Source organism: Sceloporus undulatus, chromosome 4, assembly GCF_019175285.1.
Source record: "Sceloporus undulatus isolate JIND9_A2432 ecotype Alabama chromosome 4, SceUnd_v1.1, whole genome shotgun sequence".
NCBI lineage: Eukaryota > Metazoa > Chordata > Lepidosauria > Squamata > Phrynosomatidae > Sceloporus > Sceloporus undulatus.
Window position 1 is genome coordinate 106,026,449 of NC_056525.1, and position 16,994 is coordinate 106,043,442.

The 16,994-nt window shown below is 41.1% G+C and overlaps 1 protein-coding gene across 1 annotated transcript in view; it reads right to left on the minus strand.

The window, feature by feature from the left end:
* Positions 1–26: 26 nt before the first annotated feature.
* GFI1 (growth factor independent 1 transcriptional repressor) overlaps positions 27–16,994 on the minus strand; it is a 39,223-nt gene continuing 22,255 nt past the window's right edge. The window contains exons 5-9 of the mRNA XM_042464140.1: positions 15,944–16,180; positions 9,476–9,882; positions 7,766–7,903; positions 5,178–5,343; positions 27–1,011 (exon numbers count right to left, since the gene is read on the minus strand). Coding sequence (XP_042320074.1) covers positions 833–1,011; positions 5,178–5,343; positions 7,766–7,903; positions 9,476–9,882; positions 15,944–16,180 — 1,127 coding nt within the window. The 3' untranslated portion in view covers positions 27–832. The remainder of the gene's footprint in view (positions 1,012–5,177; positions 5,344–7,765; positions 7,904–9,475; positions 9,883–15,943; positions 16,181–16,994) is intronic.

Sequence of the window (16,994 nt, forward strand, 5' to 3'; positions counted from 1 at the left end):
AGTTGCTCTCCATAGCTGGCTGAGGAGAAAATGAGGAAGAAGAAGTAGCAGCAGTGAGCAGCCAGCTACATAGACTGCAACACAGCTGTGATCAAATGCCAAGAATGAAAGAAGACAACAAAACAGAAAGTGGCAACAAAACAGGCTAGGGACTTTCTCAGCCATGTGTTTGCATCAGAATTAGTTCTGACTATTTCCGCATAATAAAGATAAGAGGGAAATACAAAATCAAAAGCAAACCTAAATCCCCCACTTGCTCTGTTTATTCTGGGGAAAAAAGTTCCCCAGTGGAAAACATTTCATTAAAACCGGTTTCAACTCTTACATAGTGCAAATCAAAACACAGTCAGGCTCTCCTTTGTCACACTGCTCAGTGTGTTAACCATATGTAAACTGTTGTATTTCAGGTTTCCAAAATAGTAATAATAATAATTTTCAGGAAAACAATGCTAACTGGGAAATGGGGGAGAGGGAGGACTTTCTGGTATGGAAGCACCAGGTAGCTTATCCATACAGTCTTTGGGATTTCAAGGTGGTGGCGTTTGTATTATTTTCCTTCAGTGTTTAACTTTAAAGGAAGAGAAATAGAGAAGAGGTTCCATCCTGCCTTCTTTCAACCATGGTGTTCCACTTTCATCCCAAGACTGGTTTTGGTTGAGTTCTGAAAAACCTGGCCAGTGTGCTCTGACTTCCTGATCAGTGAAAGTATGGCAGGAAGTGGGTCAAATGACCAGACCAGAGAGTTGAGGGAAGGAAAAGGGCAACCCACCAGGAAAGAGGGAAAATATGTTGACATAGTGTTTCTGTTGTTTCCCCCAATTCCATGTGGCTTTCATTTCAGGCCGTGTTGTGTCTCCCGATGTCTCCGCAAATCCACCTTTCTCTGGAAGCCTTTGCCACACAGATCACAGCCAAAGGGCTTGAAGCCAGTGTGTTTCCGACTGTGGGTGATAAGGTTGGAGCTCTGGCTGAAAGCTTTGCCGCACACCTGACACTTGTGGGGCTTTTCACCTAAGGATAATGACAGGAGGGACATAAAATTAAACAAGAAAACTTCACCAGCAAACTTGCCTGAAGATACATCCACACTGCAGAAATAAAGCAATTCAACACCGCTTTAAGAGTCATGAGTCTATCCTACAGAATCCTGAGATTTGTAGTCTGGGGAGGAACCAAAGTTCTCTGATAGATCAGGCTGAAAAGTGAATACCTCACCAAACTACAAATCCCATGATTTCACAGGATGGAGCCATGACACTTAAAGTTATTTCAAACTGCTTTGTTTCTGCAGTGTGGAAGAGCCACGAATTACAGAATAGCAGGTGCACTATCAACTACGAACATCCAATGTGTGGTAACTCATAAGATCCAATGTGTGGCAGACAAATAAATACAAGTAGGTAAAATTCAAGGAACAAGTCTCACGAACCAGTAATACATAAGAAAGAGTAAAAGATTAAAGAAAAAAGACCAAATTTATGGGACCAGAACAGCATAATCAGAAAATAAAATTTAAAAAATGAAATGAAATGAAAATAGAACTTTAAGATTAGATGTATTTTAAAAATTGATTTATGAAAACTCTTTAGAAATGAATTAGAGAAAGATACAGATCTGTTTCAATTAGTAAAAGTTTTAATTTTTCATAATTTTGTTACAAATTTGTTTCAAAGAGCTTACTTGTGTCATCAAATAAATACAATATTAGATTTGTGGCCAATTAAAGAAATGGGAAGTGCAGAAATATAACACCAAGTATGTCCTGAAGAAAGATCTTGCTTGTATATTTGTACAGAACAAACTTTAATTAAAAAAATAAAGTTTAAAAAAAAGATGCAGCGTCTGGATCTCATAAATGTTATGAGAAACAACATCACAAAAGCAACAACATCTTCAACTACCATTATCTGTTAAAACCTCCTGGGATGTAGATCTGAAGCCTCCTAAACTGATAACATTTCCTTCTGTATTTTCCACAAAGCCTAGTAGCAAAAGGCTTTCTCAACCAAATCCTTACAAAAATGCATGCTCATTTTCTTGCTGCTTATCAAATTGATTTTAAGTTTAATACATTTAATAATGCCTTTCATTCATTATATTTATTCCATAGTTATTTATTTATGTTTAATATTAAATGAATTGTAAAAAATATAATACTATATAATATATACAATAAATCAATCTTCTTAAATAACAATTCATTAATTTCATAGTGGTTTGAGGGGATTTTACTCAATACAAACAAAATAAAATTATTTTCTATGTTCATAATAAAACACATTTACCCATTTTACTGTATTTTTATCTGATTTATATCTATTTGTCCATTTTATCTATTCTTAAATGTTTACTAAGCACAGTCCAATCTCAGGCATGCAGTCCTCAGGTAGTCAGCAACATACCCTTCAACTGTCCCCATTTGGCAGAACACTCTTGCATAATGTTCTGTCATTCCACTTGTTCAGTTGCTTTTAAAATGCCCCTGTTTCTCCACTTCCCACTTTGTCCCTGGCTTATTTCAGTTACTGAAAACTTAGTTCAACATTCAAAAGTAGCTTGTATTAAATTAATTCAAAAGAGGGGAGAAGAGCGAAAGGGGTGGAATCGTGTCCTTCCTTCTAGGTGCCGGTAAGAGCAAACTGCTGCAATCTCCCCTAGCTTGTGTTCATTAACAATTTTTGCCATCTTGACCACACTCTTATTTTTCTTGGCCACACATTTTCCAGTTTTCTTCTGAAAAGGCAAAGGGTAGGCAGCCAAAGGAGGAAATGGCCTGGCATTGGCCACTCAAAAATTGTCCACCCCTGTTCTAAGAAACACCTGGAAACCTTGAAAGATGATTTCATCATTTCCCCGAAGGGTGCCTTTTTCTCCATGCAGTGTGATCAGTTCTCTTCTCCCATTGGCAAATTGAATCACCTTCCTTAAGAAAGGGCTTCAGTAAAGCAAGAGGACCTCGACAGTCTTGGTGGGTCAACTAGGAAGGCCTCATAGAGGCCTAATCTGGCTCATGAGCCAAAAGGACTCTATTCCTACTTGACCAAAACTGATAATTTCTTTTTCAGAGGAGAACAGAGTTTCAATGCTACTTTCTGTGGCTCAAGGACTTTCAAGTTCTAGGGTCATTGAACAACACCTTTCTTTCATTTTTTTTCATCTCTGAAACATCTGTAGTGACCTTTCTTATGGGTTCAGAGGGCTGACTGAGGCAAACAATTAAATAGCATCCTGTCCCAAAATCAAGGGGTATAGTATTTTTAGTTAGCTAGCCATCCAAGTTATTTAGAGATCTAATACCAAAAAAACCCTCATTCTTTTTTTTATTTCACTGCCTCTCTGTGCTTGAAATTAGATAATTCTGAAATTAGAATGATCATCTTCCCAGAAGAATTAATGGTGCTACTATAGTCTTACAGGAACTGTATTAAGAATATCTAGTTTTAGGCTCCACTCTTACGTAGTTACATTGGACTGGGAACAGACCGTCACACACTGATTTTGTGCCAAGTGCTTGGTTTCTAAAATGTATCCAAGTTTGCAAAATGGGGCAGATGTGGGCAGAGGATGGGAAAAGAATGGGTGTCTAACTGATGTCAAGGTAAATGTCTCAATTAGCAGCTAGATAGACAATATCCACTAGAGGCTTATGAGATTTATGCAATTTGATTTTTCATGGAAAGCTCACAACACTACTGGACATTGTAAGATAGATGTGTCAGCAACTGCATTTTTCTCTGGTTCAGTGTATACTCAGTAATACTATTTCATAAGTAGCCTCTCAGAAAGGCCTATATAACTGGGATGAGGAACAAGTGATCCTCCAAATGTTTCTGGACTGCAGCTCCTATGACCCCTCACATCTGGCAGTGCTAGCTGGGAATGATGGGAGTTGCAATCCAACAACATTTGGAGGTCTCACCCATTCCCCATCCCTAGCCTGTCACTCTGAATCTAACATTGATTTGGGGTGGGACAACTCTGCATTTTACCCTCACTGAAGTCAAGATAGAAGGATGCTGGGCAGGTCTGTATTTCCAATGAACAATAAGATCTGTTATAGTGTTTTTCTCATCAATGTTTGCCTCACTTTGCACATTTGCATTTTATTAGTTTCTGCCTTCATCACAATTAAGCTTGATATCGTGGTTCCTTGTCTGGCATCATAAATAGCCTTAAAGCCATTTCATTGGAAAAGCTCATCAAACAGATAGCTTTTGAGCAAACAATGTGGCTGACAGTTGGGACCCGAGTTCTCCAACTGTCCTCATGTTTAATCAGGAGGAGGCTGTCATTGCTGCTGCCCCTATTATAAACCAATAATATGGGATGGATGGATATGGTAAAGTTACCCCAACTAGTGCAGGATCCCCAATGTAAACTACTGCTACAGAAATAGACCTTGGACACATACAGCTTTTATGGATAAACACAGGAGAGAATCCTATTAAAGCAATACTGATTGGATGGTAAGGATTCTAATGGCTGCTGTATATAAAACCACACTTGGGCCTAGCAAACGTACTGGGAGCACTGGATGATGCAAATTTGTGGTGCCTAAACAAGGAAGCAAATCTGATCAGTATCCAGACTAGGGACTTTTGAAAATCCTACATAAGCTTTCCACAGAAGAATGGGACAAGCATGCTGTTTTGCAAGTAACATTTTTTCAAAAGGCCAGTTGAGTCAATAACCTTCTTCTTCACAACCTTCTGATGCTTAGGCTTTTCTGAATGTATAATACGCTGCACTAAAGGGAAAGAAGACAATGTGGAAACATATGTGGCCTTGAAAAATGAGAATGAATGGTGTAGCATGGCTTCCCCCAGTCTGGTCCCCTTGAGATGTTTTAAGAATAAAAACCCCTTCATCCTCAACCAGAAGGAGCATGAGAGCTGTAGTTCAAAATATCTGGAGGGCATCAATTTGAGGAAAGTTGGAGTGACAGAACACGTTTCCCTACTTCATTCCTTTGGACACCCCTACCACGTTCACCAACTAAGTGTGTGCCATGGTCTGTCTGGAGCTCGTACCAACAGAAGGCATTAATCAAGGTAAAAGGCTGCCTTTTTATCCCCAAAAGTAGGAAAGGCGAATCTATCTTGGGAGATTATACTGGTCAAAGACCGAATAAATTTTATTACAATTATCTTGGGAGACATGAAGGATGCAGGACTCACCTGTATGGATGAAAGTGTGTTTCTTCATGTCAGATTTCTGGTGGAATCTCTTCCCACAGTACTGACATGGATAAGGCCGGGTATCTGAGTGGATGAGGAGGTGGGTGGATAAGGTAGAGGATCTCTTAAAGCTTTTACCACAGATCTTACAGTCAAAACTGCGTTCCTGTAGAAAGAAAACAGGTTTTAATGCACTGCATTTAATGCACCTTTTGTTCTTCAGAAATATATTTTGTTATGTTAATTTGAATTGTAAGAAAAGAAAAAAGAAAAGGGAGCTTTGCCCATCTCAGAAGGCTAAGGCACAAGCAGAGCGCTGCAGATTCCTAGAGAGTGTGTTCTTCATCATCACACATATCCTGGTTTACTTCATTATGCATTCATTTATTATTTTAAAAAAATTAATATTACCTTTCTAACAAAAAACCAGGAAAGACACCTGTACTAACTCTATTTTTCAGATTGCAGAGGTTTTTCCTTCCTTCACTGGCTCCCCCATGTGACCAATAATCAAGTCTTAATCCTATTGATAAGTCTCAGTTACATTAAACCTATACAGTCCTTGAGATCTACTTATACAGTGGGCCCTAGGTATCCTCTGGGATTTGGTTCCAAGACCCACACACACACAGATATCAAAATCCATGGATGCTCAAGTCCCATTAAAAACAGTGACATAATAAAATGATGTCCCTTATACAGTATAAAATGGCTAAATCAAGGTTTGCTATTTGGAATTAACATATGTCTTTTTGGGATATTTTCAAGCTGGAGATACTTCAATGAAGAATCTGTGGCTGGCTGTATGTCAACTCACCATTCAGCAATTGATCTATTAAGCCTGTTCTAGCTGAGATCAACGTGATTTAGACCAGACTCAGAGCACACTGAACTGGATGAATTCTGAATGAAGGAAAGCACTTCAAGAGGAAGCTATTCTAGCCATTGATCTTCAGTGGTATAATGGCAACATTACTGCACTAGCTGAGTTCCTCATTCAGTTTAACAGGGATTGCAATTCTCTGCTCTTATCTACCCCTATGTTCTTGCTAAATTATTGCACTGGAGTGAATGCAGAAGCACACACTTGCAAGGGCTCTGGAAGTGAATGTTTGGACAATTTTGAGACATTATTAGGTGTACCACTGAGCTGTTGCCATGCAGTTTTTGTCATAAGCTGATATGTTCAGTCATTATTCACCATGGCCCCATTCCCACTGGGGCATTTGCCCCAAGTAGACCTGTTACTTCTCAAAGAAAGCAATGAGGAAGTTTAGCAATTTTCTTCCTGTGAAATCCACACAGTCTTCAAATCCTATGCACAATTCAGAATTCATTCTGTACAAATTCACATTTGTTGGATTTGATTAGAAAACAGAACTTTCTGCACAGGAATATGTAGAAATATTATTTTAAATGTTTCCTGTGCAGGAAATGTTATTTTCTGCACAAAGCAATCATATACTAATTTTTCACAGAATAAGTCCCAAACTGTGAAAATTTTAATCAGTGCTGGGTTCTTTTCTTCATGGTTTCCAAACATTTGAAGTGTTTTCCAACCATTTTTCAAATATTATTTCCATCCCTAGGTATTTTAGTACCAGAAAGAATGCAAATCTGAGACCTTTTAAAATAGAATAGACATACTAGCCAAGGTAAATTTACCGTATGCCACATAAATCAATTTAAGGTAGTCTATGCAACTCCTGGATATACCTCCATAAGTTTGATCCGGAATTCTGACCGTTTTTAATTATGCTTTTAACTTAATCTTGTTTCAATGATTATCTTGTTTTGTGTCTATCAAGGGTGTTTGCTAATAGCTAACAATCAAATCTAAGTGCTTTATTGTTATTATCCCATCTTCCTCCTGGTACATGAACTCAAGGTGGCTAAGAAAATTTTAAAACAGTCTAAGTTATAAAGGCCACCAAAAACCATGTCCACATGATAGCTTTCCAAGGAAGTATTATTGGTAACTTTTTTACTACAAGCATTGTCTGAACACAAAGAATAAGCAGACTTCCCTCGCCAGGAACTACAAGCCACATTGTTGTTTGTTGTTGTTGTTTCTGACTGAAGATAACCCTATCACAGGGTTTTCTTGGCAAGATTTGTTCAGAGGAGGTTAGCCTTGCCTTCTTCTGAGGCTGAGAGAGTGTGATTTGCTCTAAGTCACCCAGTGGGTTTCCATGACTGAAGAGGAATTCGAACTCTAGCCTCCAGGGTTGTAGTCCAATACTCAGACCACTGCACCATATTGGCCACATTATTCCCAACCAAACTGGAAGTTTTAATCCATCACATTTGGAGGTCATCACATTGGGAAAGACATCAAGGGCCTCTCTACCAATTGTGAGAAAGGTGAGATATTAATTAATTTGCATGGAGTTATATAAATAATTCTGCAGTATCAGCTGTACAAAGCCACCCAGCTTCTGTGATAGAAACTGGTTTGAGGTTGCTTTCTCATGAAAGGTGGGCAGGACTGTAACATAGGAAATATTGCCAATTTGGTCCTTTAGTTAACCTTTGTCCAGTTATGCAGTGATCAATCCATGTGTCCCTGACTCCCTTAGCATTCTCACCTGTGAGTGCACAGCTTTATGCTGCTCCAAGCTAACAGCATGGCCAAACGTCTTGCCGCACATTTCACAAGCAAAGGGCCTGGTGCCACTATGTGAACGACGAACATGCACCTCCAAGCCATGTGGGGTGGAGAAGACCTGAGAAAGGAGAGAAAAGCAATATGGAGATTCAGCATTGAATATCATAGCAGATTTGGAGCCCAGGATCTTGGCAAGAGTGAGCACAGAGTTTGGCATTGTATTAGTACTAAGTTCCAGCTCATGGACGACCCAAGTTACTTGGATGCCTGAGGTGGAGGAGCAAATTGTGGCCCCCAAACACAGCAAAGTCAAGGTACATGTGAGTTAGAAAATCTAACAAGTACATCCCCGCCCCCCATCTCTGGTAAAAATTGAATAACAACAAATGGTATAATTAATAATTTGCTGCCATGTTATGACAACCAAAATCTGCTGCCTGAGGCTTCATTCCATTCTGTTTAATGGTGAGGTCCTGATCTACCAAAAGAAGATGACTACAAACTGGAATGCTAGCTTAGAAGTGGGTCTTTGGTTGATAACTGATGCTGTTATAATATTTATTAGCTTCCTTTGTATGCTATTTGTTTATGCTTTTAGGCTACTCATTTTAAGTGTGTCTCTTTAGAAAGGTTGCAAAATATACTATTGTAACAAAACCTTCTCAAGAAGTGAACCAGTCTTGTAAAAGTTTGTGCACCTTTCACCCCCACTGCATATCAGCCACTGGGGAACAACAGTGTGGGGTGATATTGCCCTTATGTTCTGCTCATGAAGTCCCATAATAGGTCTTTGCTCTGACCTAAGCCTTCTTGTGCTGTTAAGAAAACTACTTAAGAGAACCAGTTTACCAGGGCTAGTCATGTAACTTGCTCTGAAGCACCTTCTTCCCCCGGTCACATCTTCTATGGCTGCTGCTACACTGCAGGATTAATGCAGTTTGACACTGCTTGAACTGTCATGGCTCCATCCTATGGAATCTTAGGGTTTGTAGTTTTTTGTGCACCAGAGAAAGCTAAATATCTCATGAAACTACAAATCCTAGATTTACATAGCATTGTGCCATGACAGCTAAAGTGATATAAGATTACATTACCATGTATACTTGAGTATAAGTCGACCTCATATATAAGTCAAGGGCAGATTTTGGGGCCAAAATTATAGATTTTTATATGACCTGTGGATAAGTCAAAGGTAAAACTTAGGGGGATATAATGAAGGATGTAAAGGATGAAGTGAAGGAAAACAGTGCCAAAGAACTTAGAAAATTCCAGCAGGCATAACTATTTGTGCTCATGCTAAAGGCTGGATGAATGAGAGAGTAGAAGGGGGTCAGTGCTTCCAGGGCAGGTGTGTGTCTGTGTGTGTGTGTGTGTGTGTGTGTGTGTGTGTGTGTACACATGAGTTATATACTTATATTGACCTGTGGATAAGTCAACTCAAATTTTTTGGATCAATCTTTTAACCTAAATTTCTAGAGTTATACATGAGTATTAATTCTACAGTGTAGATGCAAACATAGTCAGACATCTTGTTAACAGCTTCTTTTTTTACTAGCTTTCCTTGTGCCTTCCCATCCTTTTACCTGGGCCTTGCCCCACAGACGTTGACACCGCAACTGAAGCTATTTTAAAGGGCCAGAGTAGGAAATGCAACACCACAGAAGGACGTATAGAACACAATAATTTCTACCTTGCTGCATTTGACACACTTGTAGGAACCACTGCTGAGCAACAGGGGGCGACAGAGGAGCTCTGATTCCAGTTTGATGCCACTTGCATTCTTCTCCTGCTGGAGTCCAGTGGGAGCCTCCACATAGATGCCAGGAGGTGCGGTTGGCCGCTCAAAGAGTCCAGGGGAGCCAAAGTCACCATAGAGTCCCAGGGCTGAGCTCCGCTCAGATCCAAAAAGACTGGACTCAGTTCTCCGCTCACAGAAGAGACCAAGGGATGAGCTGCGTTCCAGAGCTGGGCAAGGCCTGTAGTTCTGTACCAAATGCCTCAGCTCAGAGCTTCCCAGACTACTCCATGCATAGGGTTTCAAGGGCACCGTGAAGGGGGACGCTTCATCTAAGGATGGACAAATAGAGCGCTCAGAAGCTGTTGAGACACAAAATTGAGAGGAGGTTGTTCGACACCATTCACTTTAAACATGAATATTGTTCAGCTTCTGGCCTGCTTTGTGACAAAACATACAGAAAGAGTTGCTTACTATCTTTGGAGGCATCTAGTTTCATGGTGAGTGGTCATGCTGGCTGGGAGGTCTACATGCCACATCACAATTTCAAAACATACCACCACTCCCACTTGTGTCTCTATTGCAGGCTTCCCCAATACAGTGACTGGACAATGCAGTTCAACATGGAAGGCACCAAGTTGTGGAAAGCTGGCCTACTATTTGAGTTAAATGCAGACTGCTCTGTCAGAACTAATGTGCAGTGGTACAAAACAAACACCCTGGAGACAACTGGTGACAATAAACAAGCTTTCCTTGTCATACATGTAAACAACTGCTTCACTACAACCCACTCCTTACAGAATATCTACACTGCTTTGCAAGATTTCAGCATCACCTACTGCAAACAGCAACACTGAATATTTATTTCATTGATACAAAAGAGGGCAGCTTTCCACTATGCACTATCTATCTCCTCTTTCCAAGTATGTAAAATTAAATGTATCCACTAAATTGCCCTTACTTCTGAAAGAAGTCTAGTGAACTGCAAGGTTAATTCTACTGTGTTAAACACATAGGATTAATTGTAGGGGGGGTCATTGAAGGCCTCCCAATTCCTATATTATAAGCATTCATCCGTTTTCTAAAAACTGGAGTATTTCTCAGATACAACTAATGATGTTACTCTTGATTCCCTCTTGTCTTGGTTTCTACTTGTCAGTTTTAGCAAGGAACCTTTAAGGAAAAGCAAGGAACAGCATAACATAGCTACCATAAGACAAAGCAGGAAAAGTGTTACCAAACTAAACTAATATTTAACCTCTGAGTTACTACTTATCAGATAGATGATCTCGTAACAATCAGAAATAAATGTAATAAATGTAGTTGAGCTTCCCTGAGGGAGAAAGGCGGGAAATAAGTGCAATAAATAAACAGATAATTAATATATAGGAGAATGGAAAGGAAAGGAATATAATGGAGGGGGCCTTTGTTCAAGGGGCCTTTGGAGTGTTGAATTTATCTTCCACAAAAGGGTGTAATAAAAGTAAAGGCAAATGCCAACATAAATTAGCATTAAAACTGTCAGTGATTTCATTTATTCCTTATATCTTATCTCTAAATGGGTATTGTCTAGCTATTCTGCTTCACGAAACATTTTTAAATATGAAGTATTAAAACTGATAATTTACATGATCATACTTACATGATCATTTCATTTTATTATTTACTTACTGAATACATAGCAACTGTCTCATTCAAATAACCTACTTCATGCCATGCTGAAATGTAGTGCATACTAATGGTGGGCTTTGATCCAGTGTTAAGTCCAAAACTTGGGATATAAACTCTTCAAGAAATGGCAACGTCTCAGCCCAACTCCTAATAAAAATTTCTGCAGGTACCTATTTGGGTATTTTGAAAAGCTGGCCCTTTCAGATATAGCACTGTTATTCCACTATAATTTCCGTGGTCCCATCCCAGGGAATCCCAGCATTTCCAGTTTAAGGGAGGGACTTTTAGCATTTTCTGCCAGAGAGCTCTTCTTATACCTCACCAAAACTACAAATCCCAGAAGCCAAGGTAGTTTAAATGGATGATAGCACTAGACTATAATTAGGGAGTATGAAAGGGCTCCTGGCAAGAGTTTTGACTTTGCAATGCACAGCTTGGCCAACCTTGTGAACACCCAATTTCTAGAGAGAGAGAAAACAACCCAGGTGTCAGCTCTAATATTCTCAGCTTTCACCGCATTTGTAGCTTCATTGGTGGAAATGCTCAAATGTGTCAGCAATTTCCATTCCTGACCAAAACTGAAAACAAAAAGTCTACATAAAAAGTTCTCCTATACCTTTCCCCCCCTCCCCCATTTTTCTTTTGGTCAGATCCACCAATACCATATAGTGCTCCCCAAAAATATGGATGGACAGAGAAGGATGAAACTCTGTAGTGTCAATCAGTGGGAAGTCTGTACAGGAAAGTTAGGGAAGATGTGACCCTACAGATATTGGATTGCAGCTCCCAGAATCCCCAATGATTAACTGTGTTCAACAGGGCTGATGGGAGTTGAAATTCAACTACATTTAGTCAGCCATTTGCTTTTCCTGTTCTGGTAACAACAACAAGGGATTTGAGGAAGGCAAGCAGATCTGGGCTTGGGATAAATAAATATAATGGAAGGATTGTATGTGGAAGTCCCAAAGATCCATGTCTCCCTCCACTCATCCCTCCTCATATTCCCATAGTATGCCTTTCTCCAACCTGGCACCCTGAAATTGCAATGAATTGAATATTTGAAATCATTTAGGATTCACTAGTGCTGCACCTGAACTGAAGGAATAATCCAGTTTCCACCACTTTCACCGCCATTGCTCAATGCTGTGGAATTCTGGGAAATGCAGTTTGTTGCGGCACCAGAGCTCTCTACAGAGAGAAGGCTAAATGTCTCACAAAAGTCACTGGCATATTATCTATACAACGAAGTACTTTAGATACTTTTTGAGACTAAAATGTTCTCAAACATTCTGGTCATGTGTTCTTTTACAATCAAGGATCTTGATTTTTTCAGCCACAGATTTCCTTTCTTTCAAGTCATGCGCAATTTTAAAGGGACCAAACTAGACTAATATAATGAAAAGTACATACACAAAATGACTGTATTAAACATACAAAGCATAAATCCACAATATGCAAACACATGGCAGTATACAGCATTTAATTTCTCATCCTGTTGAGTTTGCTTTCCTCCGGTCAGAAAAGAATAGGGTTATTGTTATAAGGAGCTGCACTGCTGAGATCCAAATGGAGAAATATCCATTTACTTTAAAATTATAAATCTATGCTTTTAAAAACTTGCAAGGTGGGCATTCGTTGTCTTTTTTCACTCTCATTGCAGAGGGTGACCAGATGTCAACCTCAAAGGAGGACAAGGCACCATAAAATACAGGATGTTATAAAAGCTAAAAACACTAATTTAAATGTAAATTCATGCTTCTTTAACATGCTCAAAATGGAGGACATTTTGGAATTTCTCCTGGACAGAAGGTCAAAATGTAGGACAGGCCCTGCAAAAGGAGGACATCTTGTCACCCTGTAAGTGCACCTATTAACCATTTATGCCATGATGTCTGTGTTACCGCCCCAAAATGGTCTACGAATCAAAGGCCACTCCGAAGGCAATGATCATTTTCTGTACATCTTTGCTTTCCAGTTCTCTCTGTCCTCACTGTTTTAAAGCCTGCCCTCTGTATGCATGTCTTCCTGCTAACTTCAGCTTAATGCTTCATAGGAGTTTATCACACTGGGGCTGATTTCGACATTAAATGTAGATTAAAGTGCATTTAAAGCATCCCACAAATGAAGTGGGAATGGCGGGTAATCGCAGAAATGATTATCACATGCAATTGCGCAAATAAAGTGATATCGGCAATGCATTGCTGCTGAAATCCCGAAAGTATAAAGGTGTGTATTAATGCTTCTTTGTGATCACTTTAATAACAGGTTTTGTGTGATGTCTTGGATATTCATGGTATAAACTCCCGATCTCCTTCATGTGATAAACTCCATATATTTGTGGAAGTAGACTCCAGGGGTACCAAAGCTCAGGTGCCCTTATAGATTTATTCATCCTTTAGGATGCCACTGGAGCCTTTGTTGTTTTGGTTGCAAGCAACAGGCCAGGGTTATTTCTCCAGGAATGGCTACCTTCAGTACCGGAATAGATAGGGAGCTTTGGGGCGGCTACCCTTGCATCCGCTCTGCGGAAATAATCCAGTTTGGCACCATTTTAACTACCTTTGCTCAATGCAATGGAATTCCAAGAGCTGGAATTCAGTGAGACACTTAGCCTTCTCTGACAGGGTGCCACAACTAACTACAGATCCCAGAATTCCATAGCATTGAACCGTGACAGTCAAAGTGGTGTCAAACTGGGCTATTCCTGCAGTGCAGATGCAGCCCTGGTTGCTTACCTCTTCAGAGGCAGATCCTCTGGCTTGCCAAGGATCAAAAGCAATATGATGCTCCTGTATGTGAGCATGTGAAAGATACCAAGGTCTTGGGCTGCCTATTTCTTTGTTTCTGTTGCTTACAAGCCCTTCATTCCTTTTTCATGGTGATACAGCTGTCCCTGCAATAACGATAATGGCAGCCATAGCAAGTGTTTTCAAAAGGGTGGTTTGTGGCACCTTTGAAAATAACAGGCTTATATTTTCAAATGAACTTATTGTCTCAGATCCATGGAAGAAGGCTTTAGCTGCATTTAGGCCCACTGTGTAACAGAACTGGCAGAACTAATAAAACTGGGTGAAGAAAATGACATGCATTTTACTGACAACACCCCAATGATCCAAATGTCTGAACGCATCAGGATAGATGGCAGAGGGATAGCAATATCTAAGTGCCTCTTATTTTGCAAACTGAAAAGATAAATGTATATGTGATGGCAGTCCTACCTAATCCTTTTGCTAGTGGAAAGATGTGGCCAGTGGGCACTTGGATCACCTCCATCTTCCTTAATTTCTAAGGGACTGGTGACAATAAAACTAAATAAGAGCCTGGCATAAAACTACTTTACAAAGCAAGAGCAGCCCTTTCAAGGATTATTTTAGGGGAGGGAGAGTGGCACTTTTCTGCTTCTTGGAAACCAAACCTATCTCGGTTTTAGCCAGCTGGTTTCCTCCTTGTTTTCTGCCACAGAGATTTCTTGCACTTTGATGGCATATGATTTGCCCTCCTGCTTGGATGGGAAAGGGCCAGCAAAGAGCAGCTGCTGCTGCAAAGGAAGGAACTGGCAAAGCCACCTCTGAGTATCCCTTGCCTACGAAAACCCTATGAAACTAATGGGGTTCCCATAAGTCCAGAGAGGAATGAAGGCACAAGGCACTGTCTCTCAAACAGGGATTCTGTCCCCTGCTTTAGTTTTCCTTCTGTCCTCACATTTCTAGCATTGCAGCAATAGCTTCCTCCCTTGAACCTTTAGGGATACAGTTCATGGACCCCAAGGAAGGAGTCAGGGAAGGAAAGAGAAAAGGGGGAGAGAGAAGGAAAGAAATGGTAAAGAAAGAACGTTTCTTTCTTTCTTGGTGGCGCCAAACCGGGTTATTTCTCCAGTGTGGACGCAGCCACCGTAGTTGGAGCGTTGGACCTGGGTTCGAGTCCCTGCTCAGCTCTAGGACCTTGGGCAAGTCACACTCTCTCAGCCTCAGAGGAGAGCAGTCGCCAGCCTCCTTGGAACAAATCTCGCCCAAACAAACAAATCCCAAGCCTTAGGGTCGGAAACGAGTGGAAGGCACACAACAACAACAACAACAACAACAACAACAACAACGGGTTTAAAAAAAAACTTGGTCGGATGAAGCTGGCAGTGGGGCTTCGGCTGCATCCGCACTGCAGAAATAACCCAGGTCGGCGTCGCTTTCAAACTGTTACGGGAGTTTGGAAACTGGAGTCTGTGGTGGCGGAGGATGAGGGAAGGAAAGGAAAGGGAAAGTAGAGAGGGAAAAAGAGAGAAAGAGGAAGGAAGGAAGGAAGGAAGGAAGGAAAAAGAAAGTAAGAAAGAAGAAAAGCATAGGGAGTAAGGGTAAGGGAAGGAAGAAGGAAGGAAGGAAGGAAAAGAGAAAGGGAAGGGGAGAAAGAAAGAAGGTGAAGGAAGGAAGAATGGAAGGGAAGGGAAGGGAAGAAAGAAAGAAAGAAAGAAAGAAAAACGAAGAAAGGGGAAGAAAAAAGTAAAGGGAAGGAAGGAGAGGAGGGGAGAAGGAGAAAGAAAGAAAGACGAAGGAAGATGAAGAAAAAAGTAAAGAGAAGGAAGGAGAGGAGGGGAGAAGGAGAAAGAAAGAAGGAAAGAAAGAAAGAAAGAAAGAAAGCAGACAGTCTGGAAAGCAAGGATGGAAGCAGGCTGCAAGTCTCCCCAAGAAGCTGCCACTCCCGGAATGCCTAGCCCTGCTGTGGCTGCCCCGAAGGGAGGGCCAGGGCCCCGGTCTGTCTTACCTGGGGAGGCGGAGGGCGAGGGGGGTCTCCAGAGATCTTCTTCCTCTTCCCCCTCTTCCTCTTGCAGGCTCTGGGGCGCCGCGGGGGGCTCTCCTCCTGCTGCTGCGGGGCTTCCTCGGCAGGAAGGGGGCAAGGAGTCCGAAGCGTCGTCCGAAGAGGAAGAGAAGGCGCCCGGAGGAGGAGGAGGAGGAGGGGGCTCCGGAGGGGCTCCGAGGAGGAGAAGGGAACAGGAGGACTCTGCGGGAGAGAAGAGAGAGAGAGAGAGAGGCCGCGTCAGGGAGGGAAGGAAGAAAGAAAGGGGAGGGAAGGAAGGAAGGAAGGAAAGAAAGAAAGAGAAAGGAAGGAAGGAAGGAAGGAAGGAAGGAAAAAAGAAAGAAAGAGGAAGAGAAGGAAGAAAGGAAGGAAGGGAAGGAAGGAAGGGAAGGAGGAAGAGAAGAGAAGAGGAGGAAAGGAAGAAAGAAAGAAAAGGGAGGGAAGGAAGGGAAAGAGGAAGAGAAGAGGAGGAAAGGAAGAAAGAAAGGGGAGGGAAGGAAGGAAGGAAGGAAGGAAGAGGAAGGAAGGAAGGAAGGAAGGAACGAAAAAAGAAAGAAAGAGGAAGAGAAGGAAGAAAGGAAGGAAGGGAAGGAAGGAAGGGAAGGAGGAAGAGAAGAGAAGAGGAGGAAAGGAAGAAAGAAAGAAAAGGGAGGGAAGGAAGGGAAAGAGGAAGAGAAGAGGAGGAAAGGAAGACAGAAAGAAAAGGGAGGGAGGGAAGGGAAGGAAGGAAGAGAAGAGAAGGGAAGAGGAGGAAAGGAAGAAAGAAAAGGGAGGGAGGGAAGGAAGGGAAGAGAAGAGGAAGAAAGGAAGAAAAGGAAGGGAAGGAAGGAAGGAAAGAAAAGAAATAAAGAGGAAGAGGAAGGAAGGAACGAAAAAAGAAAGAAAGAAAAAGGAAGAGAAGGAAGAAAGAAAGGGAAGAAAGAAAGAAAGAAAGAAAAGAAGGAAAGAAATTAGAAGGTAAAGGGAAGGAAGGAAGGAAGGAAGGAAGGAAGGAAGGAAGGAAGGAAGGAAGGAAGGA